General features: G+C 40.4%; 1 protein-coding gene across 1 annotated transcript in view; it reads right to left on the bottom strand.

The window, feature by feature from the left end:
• The window catches only part of GRIN2B (glutamate receptor, ionotropic, N-methyl D-aspartate 2B), a gene marked incomplete at its 5' end in the record, with an annotated part of 113,196 nt that extends 93,161 nt beyond the window's left edge, over positions 1-20,035 (bottom strand). The window contains one exon of the mRNA XM_011993610.1: positions 19,919-20,035. Coding sequence (XP_011849000.1) covers positions 19,919-20,035 — 117 coding nt within the window. The remainder of the gene's footprint in view (positions 1-19,918) is intronic.
• Between the last annotated feature and the right edge of the window lie 880 nt (positions 20,036-20,915).

Genomic DNA, 20,915 nt, shown 5'->3' with positions numbered 1-20,915 from the left:
TGTTGTGAGGATTTGTATGAGTTAATATAAGTGATCTGCTTAGAACAGTGCCTGACCTATAAATACTGACATACCGCAGACATAATATAGTGTTAGCTATTACTAACACTTTGTTATCTGTCAATCAGGGCTCCAATTGCTTGAGAGAATCGTCTTTACAAGAAGGATTGGCTGACACTCCCTACATTTTCTGATTCCTTACTTTTATTTCCTCTGCCTTCTGCCCTAGATGGAGTCTGTGCTGTTCCTTACCTCTTTTGAGAAAACTCCACCTCCACTCCCTTCTAGCTTCTCCTGTAGTGTTTTTCTTTACCTTTCCCTCTCTATTCTCTTGCTTCTCAACCTGTCAGTTCTCTCCACTCATCATCCTCAATCTCCTTCCTTGGAGAACAGAATCTAGCACACTGTAGGAACGTATTGAAGATTTGTTGAATGATCAACCAAAGCGTGAACATATGATTCAGTTCCTGAATAAAATAATAATCTGAAAATATAAAAAGGAAAAAAAATGCATCATGATGCTCTATAAATTGTTTCTAATTTTGAAGGAAAAGATTACAGAGAAAGAGACAAATGGTCACACATAAAACAGTATCTAGGATCACAGAATAAAACAAACAAACAAACAAAAAGAGACTGTTTTGCCGTGGGGTAGGGAACACTGGTGGTGGTCTGGGTGCACATAACCGTGACACACCACTGTGCAGGCATCTCAGCCTGACTCGAATCACCAATGTCTCTTTCAAGAAGGAGACACAAGTGATTCAACTGCACAAGGCAAAGAGAGTCAAAGGTCTTTCTCTGATCGCTGGTCGCAAGGTTCTGAAGAAGTCTGCTCTCGATTGTTATTATACAGAATTTTACTAAATTTTACTAAAAAGGCATAAGAAAGAGGACAGCGGAAAAATTCAACTTCCCTTCCAAGCATCCTTCCCAGGGAGGTAGCTGTTAACAAAGACCATGGAACCAAGTGACTGAGCTGCCCGATCTAAGAAATGAAGTTCTAAAAATAAGCTATTCTTATAACTAATGAATAAATAGATGTCACTAAAAATATGCCATAGAACACTGGAAAATCTAAACCTGTACTTAAAACTACAGATGGTTTGAACTAGATGGACCATAAGAATTTAATCCAACCCTCTTGTTTTATAGATATGAATGGAAACCGAAGCCCAGGGACATTTTGTGACTCGTCCAAGGTCACCCACCAGATGGATGGCAAAGCCAAGACACGATAATCCAAGGGGAAGGAACTTACTTCTTTCTGGGATAGTAGGACTCAGAAAATGGATCAGTCACACCAAGTCAAGTATAGATGTCCTGCTTGAGTCACACAGCAGGGGATTGCCAGAGTAGAGAAGGAGAGCAGGAGAGGGGCCTGGGAGATGCTTTGCTGCCAGTCAGCTGACTGGCTACAAAGAGTCAATAAAAGTTGTGTCCAGGATTGAAAAAGTAAGGGAAGAGGAAGTGGAGCAACAAAACCCACTAGGAAAACCACTTGCTGTCCTGGAGCACATGGTTACTAAACGGTGTCCTGGGGAATTGAGGATGTTCCAAGAATCAGCTTTTAAGGGCCAAATAGCTTTTCCATGTTCTAAAAGCTGCTTGAGCTACCCTTCATGAAGAAGGGCCCAGGTGCTCATCTATTATTAAGCATGTTTAAAAAGGCATTTAAGAGAAAGCACCAGGAGACAGATTTGCAGCTGCAACGGCAGTCCCAGGAGGGCAGTGCTTGCTTAGAGAAGGAGCAGAGTTCATGTTAGTGATATGGGAAGAGCCAACACAGGCAAGTGTTCTGGTATTCCCTGACACCTGTTGGTGTGCTCTTCAGTAGTCCACTGAAAAGTGAGCGATGCAGAAGCAAAGCCAACAAATGCCAGATCTTCCTGCTATCAATACAACATGTTCAGAACAATAAGCCATGACCAAGATTTGTCCCTTGTGTTGGGGGACAGGGAAGAGGGGAGTACAGAGGGGCAGAAATTTAAAAATCATGTGATAAATACATGAATCTAAATAGATAATGTACAGAGATTAGATATTTCATATATTTTAATAGTAGATAAATGGTCAGTTATTTTATATGATTTAATATATTTGTGACATCATTCACAGCATATTGTGATTATAGATTATAAAACAAGATGTATAATACTATCTCAATTTTATAAAAATATTCCCACTTTTTTATAAAACACTTTTATAGGCTGGACTCAGTGACTCACACCTGTAATCCCGGCCCTTTGGGAGGCCAAGGCAATCAGATCACCTGAGGTCAGGAGTTTGAGACCAACCTGACCAACATGGAGAAACCCTGTCTCCACTAAAAATACAAAAGTAGCTGGGCATGGTGGTACATGCCTCCTCAGCTACTCGGGAGGCTGAGGCAGGAGAATTGCTTGAACCCGGGAGGCAGAAGTTGCGGTGAGCCAAGATTGCGCCATCGCACTCCAGCCTGGGCAACAAGAGCAAAACTCCATCTAAAAACAAACAAACAAACAAACAAACAAAACCCCACACATTTGTAATATAAAGGTAAAAGGACTAAAATGATATAAATCAAAATATAAACAAATTATCTATGGGAGGTTGAATTTGGGTTGGATTTTATTTTCTTCATGCCTTTCTCTATTTAATTAACTTTTCCTTAATGAATGATTGCTATACTTTTGACATCAGACACAAATAACAAAATACTGTTACATAAAAGAGAAAAATGAAACAGGATTCCTCAGGTTCTGAAAAAGACATCCTCATAACGAGATGGAATACATTTAAGACCACAGTTTAAGGTATTTTCCTTCTTTAGGATCTCACACTTAAGGATAGTCTTTTAAGTGGCCAATAATTCAGCTGAAGAAAAAAAATACAGATTTTGAAGAGCAGAGGTCCATCACTGACGAACAATAAGAACTTGTATTTGGGTAAAAATATTTGTATCCACCTATTCCTTAAATTGTCAACAAAAATCCTCATACCTGAGTTTTAAACAATGAGTAAAAGAACAGAGCCACATTGTTCTGTGATTGCCTGGCATGGTCTGTTTTTGATTGGGCAGGGTCTTGCGAGGCATTTCTTCCCAATGATGCATGAATAAGAACCACTAAGAAGTCAGGCTACATCCCCTCCTCTCCTCCTTAAAGTCACCTGCCCTCACCTTGCCGTCATGCTCTCCTGGCTCTACCAGCCTCTTGGGTGATGACTACTTCTCCCTTTCCTTTGCTGATTCTGCTCTCTCCTCTCAGCCTGCACCCACCCAGAGGCATGTCCTATAGCCCATGTCCTTGGTCCTCTTCCCTCTCCTTCTGCTCTCTTTAGAAACTCATCTTCTCACCGTCCTTCAGTTATCCCCTCTGTGGAGAACATCCCTCAGTCTGCATTCTTTGTGGTATCTTCACACCAGAACCACAAATTGACATTTCTACTTCCCTCCTGACTCAACAGTAACTCAGAATTAGAAACCCTAAAATTGAACCCGTGAAACTGCTTCCCCGTCACTAATTTTGTTCCTTGTTTTGATGTCCCAGTGTCCCATAAAAATCCCATTTCCTGAAGTTCAATTCTTCAATGGTCATTGTCTCATCTTCCCCAGTAGGTTACAGATTTATCCCACCTCTGCCACCACTCTCGCAGCCACCTCTGCTCCATGATTGTCCACATTCATTCAGGCCCTAGATGGCTGCGGCATTCCTGCAGGCACCTAAGTTCCTACAGCCCATCACAGCTGCTGGATGAATTTTCTGAAGAGAAGTCATAATCACATCACTCTCCCACTCACAAGCATTTCATGGCTTCCGATTGCTTCTTGAGTTAATTCAAACCATCTTTGCTTCTAACGCTCTTTAAGCTCAATCTTTCCTTAAAGATGTCTCTCTACCCCCTTATTTGTACCTATCATCTGGACAACTTTTTAAAAAAAAACTATTATTCAATAAACAAATATTATACTTCACCTGTTACTCCCTCTGCCTGAAATATCATCCTCAGTTTCAATATTACTCACCTCTAAAACTCTCCCTATTATTTAAAGCCCATCAGTAAAATCATGTTCTTCTCAAAATCCTTAACCAGGTATGTAATTTCTTTTTATAAGCCCCTTTGCCTTATCATTATTAGTTATCTATTGCTGTGTAAAAGGTTATCATACAACTTAGTGGTACAAAGCACAAATATTGATTATTCCACAGTTTCTGTGGGTCAGGAATTCAGACACGCTTTAGCTGGGATCCTGTGGCTCAGGGTTTTATACAAGGCTGTATGGCAGTGAGTAGGCCTCAGTTCTCAGCGGCTGCTGGTCAGGGACATCAGTTCCTTGCCACTTGGGCAGGGTTGCTCACAGCGAGGTGGCTAGCTTCCTTTAGAGCAAGGGACACGAGAGAGGGCCCCAATACAGAAGCTAGCCCTTTCATGTGCACATCTCAAAACTGACATCTCATCACTTTACTACTCTATTCCTAATAATCAGGTTTAGCCCATAACTGGGGGAGAGGACCACACACGGGCATGAATAACATGAAGTACCAGCCTTTGGGGGTCATCTCAGTGGCTGCCTATCACATCACACTCTTCCCTGCATCATGCCTGTGTAATTTTCTTATCCCCTATGTTAAAAGGGCACATTTCTTGAGAACAGGGTGTCTTATTTTCCTCTTAGCACCCAGCACAGAGTCATTCGTAGAGAAGCCCTTCAGTTTAGGTTTGTTGAATTGAACTGAAGCTAACTGATTGATAAAAGTACCAACTCTGGATACAGGCAGCAAAAGCAATGCCTCCTTCTCGTGGGCTTTGAGATTCTATTTTCACATGAAAAGCAGAAACACCATTGGGGATCAGAGAAGAAGAGGTTCATTAGAGCTTTAGAGTAGAAAAATACTATATGGTCAATGTTGTTCTATGAATATTAGGAAATTCCATTCTGAGACGAAGTGTTTCTAACTTCTGGGATGGGATGAAGGGATCTGAAATCTAAAATAACATGTGTTCAGGGCAAAAACAGACTAAGCACTTCCTTTACATCCTTATTTAGCACTCACACAATATAAAGATACATGTGTAATTATTGTCATTATTAACTTCCCTTTGCTTCTAGCCTGACTTTTCAGAGCCTCATGAGTATGGCTCTTCTGCCTTGACAACTTCAACCTTATCTTTTCTTGACTCTGCTTTTCCTCCTCTCTCTCTCTCCATAGTTTAATTAGTATAGCATGACTTAAAATCATCATGCTTTCTCTCTACACTTGGACTGTGTCACTCAGTTTTTAATTGCGGTCAGTTTTCCATTCTTACATTTAAGATGCAACATTCTGTCCCTGCCTTCATTTCTAATTTCAGTTTTTCCTATATTCACATCTGTTTCATTTACCTAGCCCCTTTCCTTCATTCTCCTAGTCCTCCTGCTGAACTTTTCTCCGTTGAAGTCTTCCTTTCTTTGCTAGGTAAATGCCTTTGGATCACTCAAATTCCCTGCAAAGCTCATGCCTATGAAGCCTTTCCGGTTATTCCTTCAATTAGGATTATTTGTTACTCTGCCAAGAAAAAAGACAAATGCACGCTCCTCATGTGCCTAAAGCCTTTTAATGCATTAAAAGTCGATATTTCTGTATTTCATTGTCTGACAAACAGAAAACCCTTCAGACAAGTAGTGCCTTTTGCCTTCTACACTTCCAGGGTGCATCTGGAGATTCCGAGCAACACAGAACTGGAATTGCTCAGTGTGCTTGCATTTCCAAGGCAGTGCTCAGAATTCACAGCTGCCCCCTAGAGACTCCAAGGTAAACTGCAGGAGCAATCAAAAGGCTGTGTCAGCTCCATAAATGCCCAATCCCTTAATTCTAAATCTACCCATTTCTAAGGTATCTATTTTAGATTTTAAGCAGGGAATGACTCTTTTTTGAACTCATCCATGTTCTGGGAGGTGCAGACTCCAGTGTCTGCAGGGGCTAGGTAGATAATTAATAAAAGGGGTGAGACACTTGCAGGGGGCTGAGATGAACTGACAGCATGCATTCCATCCAAAGGGGGCCCAGAAGAATGTAACTCAGTGTTGCCCATCATCTGATTTTTCAGGAAATCTAGAATCTGGAGTTCTATGGGAATCTGAATTTTTAAATTTTAGAAACCAATTTAATCTTTAAATATACCTTTTAGGCAATATAGAACATGTCGATGGCCCAAAAGTAGTCTGTTGCCTGCCAGTTTATGACCTTTCCTATACACCCTCACCAGGTCCCATGTTGTGTCACATTGGATGCTACAGGGTCAACTGGAGACAAGGAAGTGAAATAATTTCCATAATAGCTGTGAAAGAAAGCCAAAAGATGCCGTGCTCACTTAGTACAGTAGGCTAGAGTAGGTAACTCACTAAATGCAGTTCTTATTAAACAATGAAGGTTAATACTTCTTGATTTTTTTGAAAAAATCAAACATAAATATTGTAATGTTGATAGCCTGATGTGACATTATAAAAATCCATACCCATTCTCTAAAATCTAGCAGCGAGAAAAAAAAATGGAAGATAAAATACTACTCACATTTCTCCTGTGGCCTGGAAGTGGGCCTGTAGCCTCAACACAGAATCTGTACACAATTTAGGCAGAGGATTTGTGGACACAATTTGGAAAGTTCTTACTTTAAATAAGTTGCTAGTGAAACTTCTTATGACAGCTGCTGAACATACTCTGAAGAAATTAAACTAGCAACTTATTTAAAATGATCAATCCATCAAAAGCCCCTTTGAGACTGGCACTAAGTGGCTGAGAGCCACTGCACCCTGTCTTACCACCTTAAGGGTATATAGCACCATCTGAAATGATCTTATTTATTGATTTGTTTATGTTTGCTGTCTGGCCCCACTCACCCAGACACAGGATCCTTGAGGAAGGGAACTTGCTGGTCTTGTTCAATACTGTTTCCCCGGCACCTAGAATAGTGCCCAGCCCTTAGTAGGGGCTTGGGAAAATATTCACCAAATGCATAAACCCAATCGGCCTCGTGTCAGGGAATGTCTTTAGCAACTACGTGAAGATATCAGGTAATTCAGAATCTTCTGGAGTGAGTGGGACAGGCCTTAACTTTTTCTTACTGGGCTACTGGCTCTGTCCTCCACTTTATGAAAGGATAAAGATTCAGTTTAATTATAAAATTAATGGCTGGAAAATAAAATGAGAACAGAGAACAATGACAGAGTGGCAGCCTTAAATATCTATTAAGCAGATACTTCTCCTTGTGAAAAGGAAATGTCTGTGATCAGCGGCCCCTATGTTTTATAGGTCAAAACTCAGATTACTGGGCCTTGTCCTTAGAGTTTCTGGTGTAGAAGCTGAGAATCTGTACTTCTCATAAGTTCCCCAGTGATGCTGATGCTGTTGGTCCAGGGGCCACACTTTGAGAACCTCTGATGTAAACTGTGAAATGCTATTCAGGTATCTGTTGTTAAGACCATTCACCACTCCCCCCACCTACCATTTCACCACCATCCCCTTTATGTTCAACCATGACTAACCATGACTATGGGCATGTCTTTTGACATTAAACCACTTTCCCTTGTGGAAGGAATTTTTTTAATGGTTATGAGCCAATCTATCTGCTTCAGAATGAGGAAGACATAAAGGGAAAATTGGCAATTCTTTAAGATCAACCACAACGTGGTGGTTTATTACAGTGAAACAAAACCCGAGTAGATCAAATAGCACAAGGACACACTACAAGGTTTCATAAACTGTGATTATTGCTTAATGTGTTTTGGTTGTAATTTAATGGTTACTGAGAATCTACAATGCGCTAAATCAAAACTGAGGGGTTTCTAGTCGCCTGATTTCTGAGTGACAGGCCCAGCATGAGCTGCTGTGCTATGCTGTAGACTTTGTCAGTATTTTATTATTAATTAAGACTCACGTTTTAAAAATCTCTGTGCAAAAAGGCATTTTAGAATGAAGGCAAAAACTTGCTCATTTCCAATTTATAACATCAAACATTTATACACTGTTTTCTAGTTTCTTCCTGTTAGTGACTAACACCAAAACCCAAGTAGTTTGTGTGTGTCTTTGTGTAGTTAAGTATGGTCAATTTTTCCATTTTCCTGTTTTCTAGAATCTAATTTTATTTGTATTATCATTGGTTCAAAACGTGTTCAAGTAAAATGATAGTGAACATGGGAGTACACTTGCTACATGTCAGATATTGTGCTGAGAATTTTACATGAATTGTAATTTTAGTTTTAACAAAATTAAAACTTTACAGTTTGAGGTAGGTGCTATTATAATCCCCGTTTTACAGATGAAGAAACAAAGGCACAGAAAAGGGGAACGACATCTATTTAAATTTATTTGGATTAATCACTGCACTGGGCAGAGGTAACCAAAATATGGTGCCTCTTGGTTTTTAAACTGTGTGTCAAAAGACAAGTTCAAGAATCCAAGGTCAAGAGAAAAGCATAAGCCAGGGCTTAAGGCATAAAAGCACAAGAGGTGTTGGAGAATAGTTAGTTGCAATTATGGGGCATGGAGGCTGAATGCAGAGAGGTGAGGAGGGAAAGGGAAGGGAAGGTGGGTCAACCTCAAACACCATGATTTTGGGGCTGGGGTGGGGGAGAAGAACATTTTGCCCTGTGGAAATGTTTCCCAAATTTCATTCATTCAAGTAGTACTGTAACAATTTTGCCATATCTGTACACCACCTATACTAATTTTTGAAATAATCTTCAAGAATATATGTATTAAAAAATTTCATATCATTACGATAAACGTTAAGTTGTGCCACTTGCCAAAAGTAGAAGATAACTCTAAAAATAGATCATTATTTAAACAAAAAATACTCATCTCTCCTGAGTTAACTCATATACTATAGTTGAAATTCACAGCCACATGAGGAAACACTGACATAGCAATGATGAATTTGAAGATCAATGTTCTTATTGTTGAATTTTGTTCCTACTTTTTCTTTCTTATACATGTATTTTTAACTTAATCAAGTTTAATTTATCTTATTTTATGTAAGATCTCAAAACTCCTCTCCCTTAGCTAGTTGAGTTCATAAAATATTTGGTTGCTTGTGTTTCAAATAAAGCAGTTAAATTTTCATGTCACTGTCCTACTAAGATTTAAGAGCTGTTTTTGTAGGTCAGCTATTTTAAATTCCCCTCAGTGTTTTGACATTTCTCTGCACCTCCAACAGATGTCTGATCAATGGGGCTGCAGGGATACAGTGACACTGCCATGATGGTAGATTTTACAAGAGCTTTTAATTCAGAAGCTGACTGTTTCCTCGAAAATCCCTTCCATGCAATGAGGACCTAGACAGCTGCTTCTGCAGGTCGTTATGGCTTTTGTAATTCAAAGAAACGTGTTCTTTCCTCACAGTTTGAGGAGATAGGTTCTGTGTTCCTAACTGAAGAGAGAGGGTGTGTGTGTGTGTGTGTGTGTGTGTGTGTGTGTGTGTGTGATAACAGTTAGGAATTATAAGTATAGAAAGATACAAGAAAGCTTTCTCCCCCCTTTATCTTTCTTTCCCTCTCTCCTTTCCTTCCTTTCTGCCTTCTATTTTTGCTAATCACAGAAAAATGTTACACTGAAATAGCCAGTCACAGTCTGGGCTAACCAGCCTCCACACCTCCAGCTCCACACCAGATGCTGGACCATTTCTTAACACGTAGTTTTAAAACTCAAGTAGCAGGGTCTGCATGTTTCCATAGTGTGACTTGTCCTCTCGTCTATGAATTTATCCCCATTGACATTGCTACATTTGGATCCCATTAGTCTAGTTGTACTCTTATATTCCATGTGTTGAGGCAAAAAGCACACTGGACACAAATGGAGCTGGACGTAAATGTCTACACCCAGCTCTGCCACTCCTTAGCTGTGTGACTTTGGGAAAATCATGTGACCTCTCTGATCCTCAATTTACTTACATGTACAAGTATTTCTCAACATTTTAATAGGAATCAAAATGGGATCATATATGCTAAATTTGTCCATTAATAGCATTGCTAATAAAGTGTTACATAAAAGTCAGATGTATTCATGGCCAAATCTTCCTAATGTCCCTTAATTCCAGGCTAGACTGTCTGATCATTTATATGTGTTTCTCAGACACTATAGGGAAAATGGAATTTTGTGTTCACTTTTCTAGAAAGAGAATGCTGAGGTGCCTTAAATATCCACTACAAATTTTACCTCAAAGGGAATATTATGTTCCTTTGCCAGCAAACTTCCTTTCCTATGGGATGGATGAAGAAAAACTAGTACATATTATTTCAGGAAGAGCCAAAGATGATGACCTCAGAAGATATCTGACAGCAAACGCTTGGGCTAGAAAAACATGGAAAGGCACCCACCACAAGTTTGGTGTGAGCAGGAATGTGATGTGCACCTGGAGAACAGGGCATAGACTTCTTTCCCCTCGAGGTCTATCACTCCCTCCCCAATGACTGCCTTCTATGGTCATACTTTCTTTCTCACCATTCCCCTGGCACAGATTTGCTTTAAGTTTAAACCTTCAGGACAGTTAGCTGACAGAACTAAGACCTGGAACGCCTGTAAAACCAGCAATGGACCACCTATATGACAGTGAAGGACACCTGGCCGCAGGACAGAGAGGGAGGGTGGAAGGAAAGTAGGAAAGCTCCTAAGCAAACCACCTTAAGACATCGCTGTCAGAATAAACTAAAAGGTTCACCAAATTATGAGCAGAAATAACCCTAATAGAGAAAATTATAAAATCACCCTGAACAATCTGAATGCTATGGCTGCTGTGGGAAATTTATGTTCATGGCTTTTATTAATAGCTTTTATTATTTTAAAATTTTATTATTTTTTTTGTTGGCCAATACTTCCTTTAAAATGTTTGTACCACAGGCTGCTTGGCAGAGTTAACATGCCAAGGTCAGAGCTTCTCTTCCTGTATACATGAATTATTTCTACCCTGTTTCTGGCCAGCTCTCATAAATAGGTATTGTGGAGAGAGAGACTGTGCATGACTGGAACAAATCCATCATCACTGTAGGAAAAACTCACTGCATAAGATCTTCGGGTGCTACATCAATAAAGGCATGCTTGCATATGAAGGACAATCAGATATTATAACTTTAATGCCAAACTTCAAGTCTTAGCTAAAGTCAATATGCTATTAATGTAGGCACAAAGTAGCTGGTTTGGCGAAAAATATGTCAATGTATTTTTATAGTATACTGCTATAACAGCAAGTGAGGCATGTTCTATCCCTACTGGTGAAAGAAGGGCATTGCTCTCTCCCTTCTGGGTCATGTGTGAACCAGAGAATAGAAACAGCACTGGAAAGGGTCTCATACAGAGCAGGAGTCATATGACTCCTTGGAACGTGAGCCTGAATTTTACAAGCCTTCAACTTTCAAGAAAATGAAACAAATATGATGAAAAATGCAGATGGACATGGAACACATGGACAACCCCATTCTCTGTGATATCACCACCAGAGATAAGAAATACACATCTCAGCAAAGTCAGACGGCAGTGCACTGTATGAGATGATCAAAAAGAGAAAACCCTCTGGGACTCCTAGCAGACCCAAAATAAAGGAGAGCCTTCCACCAGACCGCATGTTTCCCCTGGTTGTTGCTGAATCGACATAAACCAACCAATTCCCAAATTAAGGGTTTTCATTTTTAACATTTAGGGGACATTGGATAAGAAACAAAGGGGCCAAATCTTCTCACCTTAAAAAGCAATCTTATGGCATCAAAGTTAGACCACCAACTCTGAAATTATTTTCATATGAGAACCAGAGTTTCTATTTAACATGCATATGAATGTCTAATCATAGGGAACCAGTTTGAAGAAGCATGTCATATTCTTCCAGTGTAATATTAAGCATTAAGTTTCATGCTTTTGAAAAACATTTAATAAAAAGGGAACATGTCCACAATATCCTAGGAAGAGAAAAAAGTAGATTGCAAATTATCCATACATTAAGATCCCAATTCTGTTGTATTATCCTGTGTTGTATTATAGTGTACACACAGAATGCACAGAAAAAAAGCACTGGAAAGAAATTTTAAAATATAACTGCTAATTCTTTGTAGGTGCAGATATGGGTAAATTGTATTTTATCCCCTTAAATGTCTTTAATAAACATTAATTACCTACATAATAAGAAAATCGTAAATGTTGTTTTTAAATTCGATATAAACATAGAATTTTCTCATCTCTCTACCACTCTTTCTTCTTCAACATCAGTACTGGAAAAACATTATAACATAAAAATTAGAACAAATAGTTTAGAGGACTCAGGGACCAACCACAGGTAACTGTCATGAAATAAAAATCTCAATAACATTTAAATGAGATGGATGAAAGCTATCTTTTGGCTTTGGGGACACTTTCCTTTTCACTGTTTTTCCTTAAGCCAAGGTTAGGCCAGCACTTCTTCAGTCTCTGAGTTCAGTTCTGCTTTCTCTCTCCATCAGCATGTACAGGTTTCAAAAGTACAGTCAACCAAGGTTGTCTTGTTCTTTTATCCTTTTCATTCAGTGACTGATGACAAGAACTGGAAGACAACCAGCCTTTCTGAAATGACATTCCAGTCTATTCCCTCAATACCTCCCGGTCTTCTCTTTGAATTATTTCATGAATGTGCATGGGAGTAGCAGCTTGACATTGTGGACTGAGCCTACAGCAGTGTTGAGACTTTAGGGATTAACAGCATACCTCTACCTTCTCCTCTCCATGACTGCCCCCTATAATCTCTTTCTGGAACCCTGGAGAATGGTGTAGGCAAACAGGATGGGCCAGGGCTCTTGGAGCTCAGTGAACAAGGAAACTTCTGGATGTGAGGGTCTGCACTAATCACACCTCATAAAAACACAACAAAATATGTAATCCAGTGGCCCCGTGTCATCGTCATAAGTAAAATACACATTAGCGGAGTCTTTACTTACTAAGCAACGTGAAACATCAACCCAATGTTAGACTGTATCAAATAGTAAGATTTAAAAATCACCTTAGTTTATAGAAATGTTAAATGTCACAACAAGCACCTTTTTTATTGCAATGTACTTGGTTTGTTTTTCCAAGCCACCAGGAAAGCTACGATACAAATTTGTGGGGGCAGCCCTTGGCTCATGGTAGGTATGAGCCCTTGGCTCATAGTTATGTGTGAGAAGGAAAGAAGGAATGAAGAAGGAGAAGGAAAGAGAAAGAAGGGGAAGGAAAAAAGAAGGGAGGGGAAGGAGGTGGGGAGGGGAGGGAGGGGAGGTGGGGAGATAGGGAGGATAAGCCATTTAGTTCATGCATTGTTGCTTGCACAGGACTGTACATTACAGAGAGACAAGGACATATGCAATTTTGAGGACTTTCAAAGTCATCCCCTGATATTGTTAACAGTTCCAGTACTCAACACTTCTGTATTAAGGAATTCTCCCTATAGCTAATATAAACCCTCTCTGCTTGATCTTAAGCCCACTCACTCTGGTTCTGTCTCAGAGGAGAAAGTGAAGAGCTGATCTCCACACTTGCTACAATAATTCTTCATACATTTAAAGAGAATAAGTCATCACCTCATTGCCTTTTTTTTCTTTCCCTTAATAACCCCAATTCCCATAGCCTTTCTCCATAGATCCTGTCTTCTAATCCCTTAATCTAATGATGCGTATTAGTACTCAGTTCAAAGTCAGTAAAAATAGCATGTTGTCAAATGGTGATATCAGGAGATCCTGAACAAACACCCTTGCCATGAGGAGCTCCTGTTTCACCCCCTTAGATGCCCTCTGTAGAGCCTGGAGAGAGCATGAGTGTCTCCTAGCCTCTCCTCTGAGGCTGGGAGGTAGAACACAGTCTGTCCAACTGTACCCAGGCAGTCACCAACACCGCATTTACTGGCCTGCTCAGTGATGTCTCACACTATGCTAGGCACAGAGGTATAGTGGAGAGGCACACAGATGTGGTTCCTGCCAGTTTGTTCTGAGTGAGTGAATGTGCATGAGCGGGGGGGGATGGAGGGACTGTTTTATTTTGTCAGTCAAAAGCTTTCAAGTAACATCAATAGAGGTAGTGATTGACCTCTATTGTATAAACACTGATTTGATTACTGTGGACTAAGATCACCATAGTCCTTAGGGGCTAGGATCACAGAGCCCCCACACCCTGGAGTTGGTGCTACCTCCTGGACAAGAGGTCGGTCACCAGAGACACAGACACACCTTAGCCTGTCTTATTTATTCCAGGATGCAGATACTGGCAGAGCATTTTGTCTTACTATGTTGTTGTTGCTTCAGTTCTTCGGGGGGGAGTCTCCCTTTCCTCAGTTTGGTTGCTCTCCTTCCCTCCCATTGATCCATCCATTAATTCCTGAGTACTATCATGGGTCCAACACTGTGTGCCAAGCACTTCCATTTCTAGTCTCTGCTTTACTGGTGGATGTGGCTGTGACATCTCAGTGTTGAAAGCCATAGATGGAAACAGGTTTGGGGAGTCCACAGAATGATTCACACAAACTGAAAATGTTTTTAATATACATAAGGAGGGGGGGTTTCTGGTAGGTGAAGGCAGGGAAGAGGGAGTGGGCTTATAAAACACCCTCTTGTCTCTTTCTGGAAAAGATAAGCAGAGATGCAAATCTTACATATTCTCCTTTAATTCTGACCCAGACAGTCCCTTTAAGGTCTGTTTACATCTTACAGCCTAAAAATGCACCATCATCATTTCTTGATGTCATTACTCAGAGCACACCCCCACTGCATTTCATTTTTATTATCCCCATTTTAGGAACTATTAAATGGAAGCAGAGAGCAGTAGCAATGAAGCAAATCATGAGAGACTCTGATAGAGACAGAAGCCTTAAAGCTTGTTGGAACTGCATCTCTGTGCCAGACTATTTTTAAAGCAAGTTTATGCAGCTGTCCCCCACTTAGGAGCCTCACAAATGAGCCCAGTCTGCACACAACGATTTTTTTTTCACCATTGTCTACCCTTTCCAACTCACCACGCTATGTCTGCATGCATGTGTGTGTGTAAAATATTTCTTTTTACATGTCCTTCTCCACATTCCTACGTACCAGAGAGATGTTCTTGGCTTTCTGTGAATCAAATTCTGATCCAGAGATCTCTTTACTATTCTAACCCCCTAAGCCTTCTAGAGGTTCCTTACAAAGGATCCCATTAAAGGTTCACAAGAGCAGATACTGTTCATTTTTTATTAAAGTAGTTGGGTAAATATATCAAATCTGTAAATGTCTGGAGTATTTTTGGCAACAACAATTGCTCTGGGGAGGATTCCAGGGACTGGAAACAGCATTGCTCTGGAGAGGGAAGCAAAGGGTCATAGATGAGAAGAGGACTTTCTTTTTACTGGGTACTCTTTTGTGCCATTTGTTTTTTTACCATGTGCAAATATTACCTTAAAAAATTACACAAGAAGGGTATTGACTACCAATTGACATTTGTTGGATACTGACTGTTTCAGTGACTATTCACTGGTGTTTGACTATAAAACCTCTTTGAATATTTACAACAGCCTTATGTAAAACCCTATGTTCCAAACTCAGGTAGTATCCGTCACTAACTGATAAATGGCAACATGGAGAACTGAACTCAGTTCTGCTTTCCAAAACCATAGACTATGTTGTGTTGACTTCAAGTCTTCCCAAGGGAACAAAATGTGTAAGACTGTAGCATTGGGACTACTTTTAGGAAACTAAAGGAACATTGGAAGTCCTATCACATGGTTCACACCAACAACTTAATCTTCCTTGACCCGAGATGCCTTGTTAAAAGCCAGTCACGCATGTATCACTCCACTGGGAGTTGAGCCTCCCTGATGATTCCCCCAAGTCCTTCCCTGGCACTGGGGTGCTCACTCCAGAGGTGGGGAAGTTACCTGTTCCCGTACTGTCTCCAGTAAACTTCTATGTCTAAGTGGGGGATTTTCGGGGTAGAAGTGAAATGGCTTGTCAATATTCTAGTTCTCCTAAGCATATGGATTCTTCATTTATTTAGCAATTATCTTTTGAGTGGTTCAGACACTGGAGGCAAGCACTCTTCTGAAGGGTCAGAATTACAGAGGTGAGCAAGGTCCTTGCCCCCAGGAAGCATCCATCCTGGTGTGAAGAGGCAGGCAATAAACAAACAAGCAAGCAAGTAAGCAGAACGCCAGATAATGAGTGTATTGAGGAAAATTAAAACCTACTGTTAGGCAGCGTGACTGGGTGACTACCTCATCACGGGTCATTAGGAGGGCCTTTCTGGGGAAATATTTACTTAAATGACAGGAATGACAAATATGCCCTAGGAGCTATGCCCTTCAAAACAAGCTCAGGTTCCTGTGTGTTCCATTCCCTCACCCAATTTCTATCCCAATCTGCTGTTTATTTACAAGGAGATTTTTCAGTCCCAGAAGTTAGCACTAGAAAGGACCCAAGAAGTCTTCTTAGTCCAATGCCATCATTTTAGAGATGAGGAAATAAAAATGTAGAAAAGTGGAAAAAGCAGGTCCCATAGCTAGTTGGTGGCCTGACCAGTGTCTGAGAGACCTATCTAGCCCATATTTCTTCCACAAACCCACATTCCTCCCCTGCTTATCTGTCCAGTGTTCAGCTCCTCCCTGTAGAACCTTCACCCTGGTGCCTGCCTTTCTGGAGTCCACTGACACTAAATCCTCTCTGGACCAAGGGGACCATCTGAAGCAGCATTAGGCATCTTGAGGATGATATCCTGGGGACGAGGATAACAGTGGAAGGACCAACACAACTTTCCATGATGTAATCTCACCACAACCCTGCCATTCCCTGGAGCCATACCTGCCATCCTCCCTGCCCACAAGTGAGCCCTAATAGGATCCTTCAAGTCGGGGAGCTACATGGCTCTATGACCTCAATGAACACTATACATCTATCTTCCAACGTGTTCCCTGGTTTAATTGAGTTGAGATGAAAACATTCTATTCTCTCAACCCCTCTCAAAATGCCTTACAAAAAGATTAACCACAGAATTTCTTTAAATAGCAACTTCCTTTAGTACATGTAAAGTATGATCTACAAAAATTCAATCTACACAAAGATTTTCTCCTCCCCTTCCCCACGAAACAACAGCTACCATATCAAGGGCAATAACATAAACTTGGATTCTTAATGGTAGATTTTGGGATTCTTTTATTATGTAATGATTTTCATACATGCTACAAATACTTATTGAACTGCTCTATGAAATATGCTCTTACAGGTTGTTGTGAGGACACAATTGAGCTAAAGACACAGCCTCTGCCCTTTGGAACTGTGCATATGGACAACTCGAACAAGAGGCAGATGTGATGGGTGCTACCTCAGATGTATGGACAAAATCAACAGGGGACAAGGGAGTGTGAGATTTTATCTCAGTCAAAGATGAGGAAAGGAAGCTGCAATATTTTAATTGGGTATCAAAGGATGGTTATGATTATATAATTGGATAATTCATTCTAGGAAGAAATATCATGACATGTACAGGGGACAGGACCTACAAAGGCACATTCTCAGAAGAGGAAGAAGCCCAGGGTAGCTTAATTGTGAGACAGGAAATCATGAGGAGGAGAACAAAGGCTTGGAAGGGAGACTAGAGCCTTGAATGCAAGAACAGATCAAGTCTAGCCCCAATCCATAAACCATAGAAGGCTCAAGTGGGCTTTGGGCAGAGTAAGAACATCACAGTCAGAGTTGTGCTTCAGGAAGCTTATTCCGGCAGCCATATTTTGGACTACTCTGAAGGGGTAAGGGCAGATGCCAGGGACAAGGAGGCCCATTTAAAAAATTATCACATAGTTCCTGGATCATATATAAAGTAAAGAATAAATTCAAGAGCTAGAATAAAAGTAGAATTGGTGAGGGAAGGGATCCAAACCCTAGGAAGGAGGGTCTAGTTCTAGAAAGGGCTGAGGGGCACAGGCCTCAGATTCTGGACTCAAGAAGAGGAGTCAGTATGACCTGATGGTGAGTGGTGTCTCTTTAAGAAAAGGCAGTTGTGAGATGTCTCCTCCTGCTTGAGACAGTCATTGTGAGCCTACTGCAAAAAAAAGCTGCCCCCTCTGTACATCTTATGAGCTACCTATGAAGCCTCAGTTATTAATAACTCCTCTTCTGGAGACAGACAGAAGTGCCTGTTATACATGAGGAGCCCAGAACATTTCTTAAATTATGACGTCTCTACAGCAGCAGTGAAAGCAGCTTGATTGGAGTGAAAAGCAGAAGCCCAGGGAACATCCATTTCTGAACAAATGATAACTCGGTGGAGGGAGGGCAACTTTAATCAAGAACATCAGGCAGGCCAGGCGCAGTGGCACGCACCTCTAATTCCAGCACTTTGGGAGGCTGAGGCAGAAGGATCACTTGCAGCCAGAAGTTCAAGACCAGCCTGGGCAACATAGTGAGACCTCATTTCTACCAAAAATTTGAAAGTTGGCCAGGCATGGTGGTGCACACCTGTAGTCCCAGCTACTTGGGAGGCTGATGGGGGAGGACAGGTTGAGCTCAGGATTTTGAGGTTGCGTGAGCTATGACAGCACCACTGCATACTAGTCTGAGTGACAGAATGAGACCCTGTCTCAAAATAATAAGATTAAATAAAAAGCTGGCGTAATTTAAGCCTTATAATTGTGCCCTATCTGGTAAGAGAAAATGCATGATAGATAGAGGTCTTCCAACTTGAAGAATTAGATCCTGGATTCTCCTGCCTGAGCCACACATGCCTCGTTTCTTGGGTGAGCGTTCACACATTCACATAACTAGCTGTCCAGGGCTCTCTGTGATGAGGTTGTGAATTTCAAGAAGTTTATCTCTGGCCTCATTTTCTGGTAACTCTCTCTAGAAATATATAGCTGGATTTCCATTCTAGGCAGAACTATGCTAACATTTTGAAGCACATTCTCAGCCAATTGGCCCATGGAATCTGTGGAAGTTGTCTTAGTTTTCCAACATGCTTTCACAGAATATGAATATCATGAACAAAGGGGTCTTGGGGTAGAATAATTTCGAGAAATTCCATTCTAAATAAAAGTTAAGGTATTTCTTTGCTATAAGACACCTCTGAACTTTCAAGGGTTGGTATGTTCTAAGACTCTCCTAGAGTCAGAAACAGTAGTTAGCATCTCCCAACTTATGTATCTGTAAAACTATTTTCAGCAAAATGTCTTGAGAGACAAGAGTACTGCAGAATATATTTGGAGAAAAATCAGCAATGACATTACTCTCAGGAATATTTGTATTCAACTGGGAATCTGGAATAATACAAATTGTAATACTAACTGAGTGCTTACTATGCACCAGACACCTTTCTAAATACTTTACGTATACTTAATCCTTATACCCGTTGGTACTATTATTATTTCCCTTCTATGGATGAGAAAACTGAGGCACTGATTAGTGAAGAGATTTATCTAAGATCCTAAATAGAGCTGGGAATTGGACCTAGACAGTCTGGTGCCCACAGAAATTTATTTCTGATGGTAGAATTCCAAACACTGTTATCAACTGTCAGTGGGAGAAATTCTGAGCAGAGCCTTGCATGGGAATCCTTCAATCACAGTAAGTCTAAACCTTTCTTCTCATATTTTCATCTTTACAAGCTTCCCAGATGCTCTCTAGGACACAACTCCTGAACTATACCACTAATTCAGTTTCGTCACCAAATTATGTTATATTGTACACACATACTCTCCCACGAAAACAAAGTCATGATTCAGACAGCAATGCAATTATCAATAATAAATGGAAATACATAAAGAAAACAATCTCTTGATTAACCAAAACAGCAAGTAAATGAACATGCAAGTTTGAGAAATGGCTTCTCCTGTGTATCAAGGTATTGATCCTTTGCTCCACAGGTCTAGGGACAAAAACCAAAGGACTACTTTCCTTCCATGTGTTGCAAAATTTCACATCTCTACTCTACTTTGCTCAAGAATTGTCAAAGACATGTCCTACCCTTTCCCACTTCCTCTCCTTGTTCAGAAGAATTATCACCAGTTTTGGGTGCATCTGGTAACCATCTTCACTGAAGGACAGATTCCTCCCCTCAAAAGTGACGTTGATCAGATACCTGTAAAGATGAAATAAAACAAAGATTAAAAGTATGAAGAGGATATACCACGAAGAAGGCAGTTAGGTATATAGAGAGAAAGCTGGCTAAAGACAGACCAGTAAATAGAAATACAGATACCATTACCAAACTTGGTATACCTTGAACTCCCATTTGATTATGCAATAGAGTCATCCAAATTTTCACAGAGTAGGAATCATATGAAAAAGTAATATAAAAATTTTAAATAAAAGATGTTTGGTCACTGCATGTTCTTACTTACAAGTGGGAGCTGAACAATGTGAACGCATAGATACAGGGAGGGGAACAAGACGCACTGGGGTCTGTAGGCAGGGAGACGGGGAGAGGGAGAGCATCAGGAAAAACAGCGAATGTATGATGGGCTTAATATTTAGGTGATGGGTTGATAAGTGCAGCAAATCACTATGGCACAAGTTTACCTATGAAGTGAACCTGCATATCCTGCACATGTACCCAGAACTTAAAATTAAAAATAAAAATGTTTAAAAAGGTGTTTGGTTGAAGTTCACTCTATAGGTATGACATTGAGCAAATTACTCAGCCTTTCTGAGCCTCAGCGTTTTTCCCTTTTGGCAAAAACTAGTATAATAAAGGGACCTACTTCATTAGGTTTGTAAGGCTTAAATGGGATAACTTAGGTTAACCACTTACCATGTGGCCTGCTGCATAGTAGAGTCTCATTAAGTGCTAACAATTGCTATTGAAAAACAAAGATGGATTAAAGGTTGGAGATGGTAGAGACAAGAAATGAAAGTAAGAGTGTACCAAGACAACTTTCTGCTAAGAAAGGTCTCCCTCTATCCCAGATTAGGGTCTCCCTCTATCCCAGAGATATGTACATACTCTTTAACTCTTGCTAAG

The sequence above is a fragment of the Mandrillus leucophaeus genome, unplaced genomic scaffold, assembly GCF_000951045.1.
Source record: "Mandrillus leucophaeus isolate KB7577 unplaced genomic scaffold, Mleu.le_1.0 Scaffold431, whole genome shotgun sequence".
Lineage (NCBI taxonomy): Eukaryota > Metazoa > Chordata > Mammalia > Primates > Cercopithecidae > Mandrillus > Mandrillus leucophaeus.
This window is presented reverse-complemented; position numbering and strand designations above follow the sequence as displayed.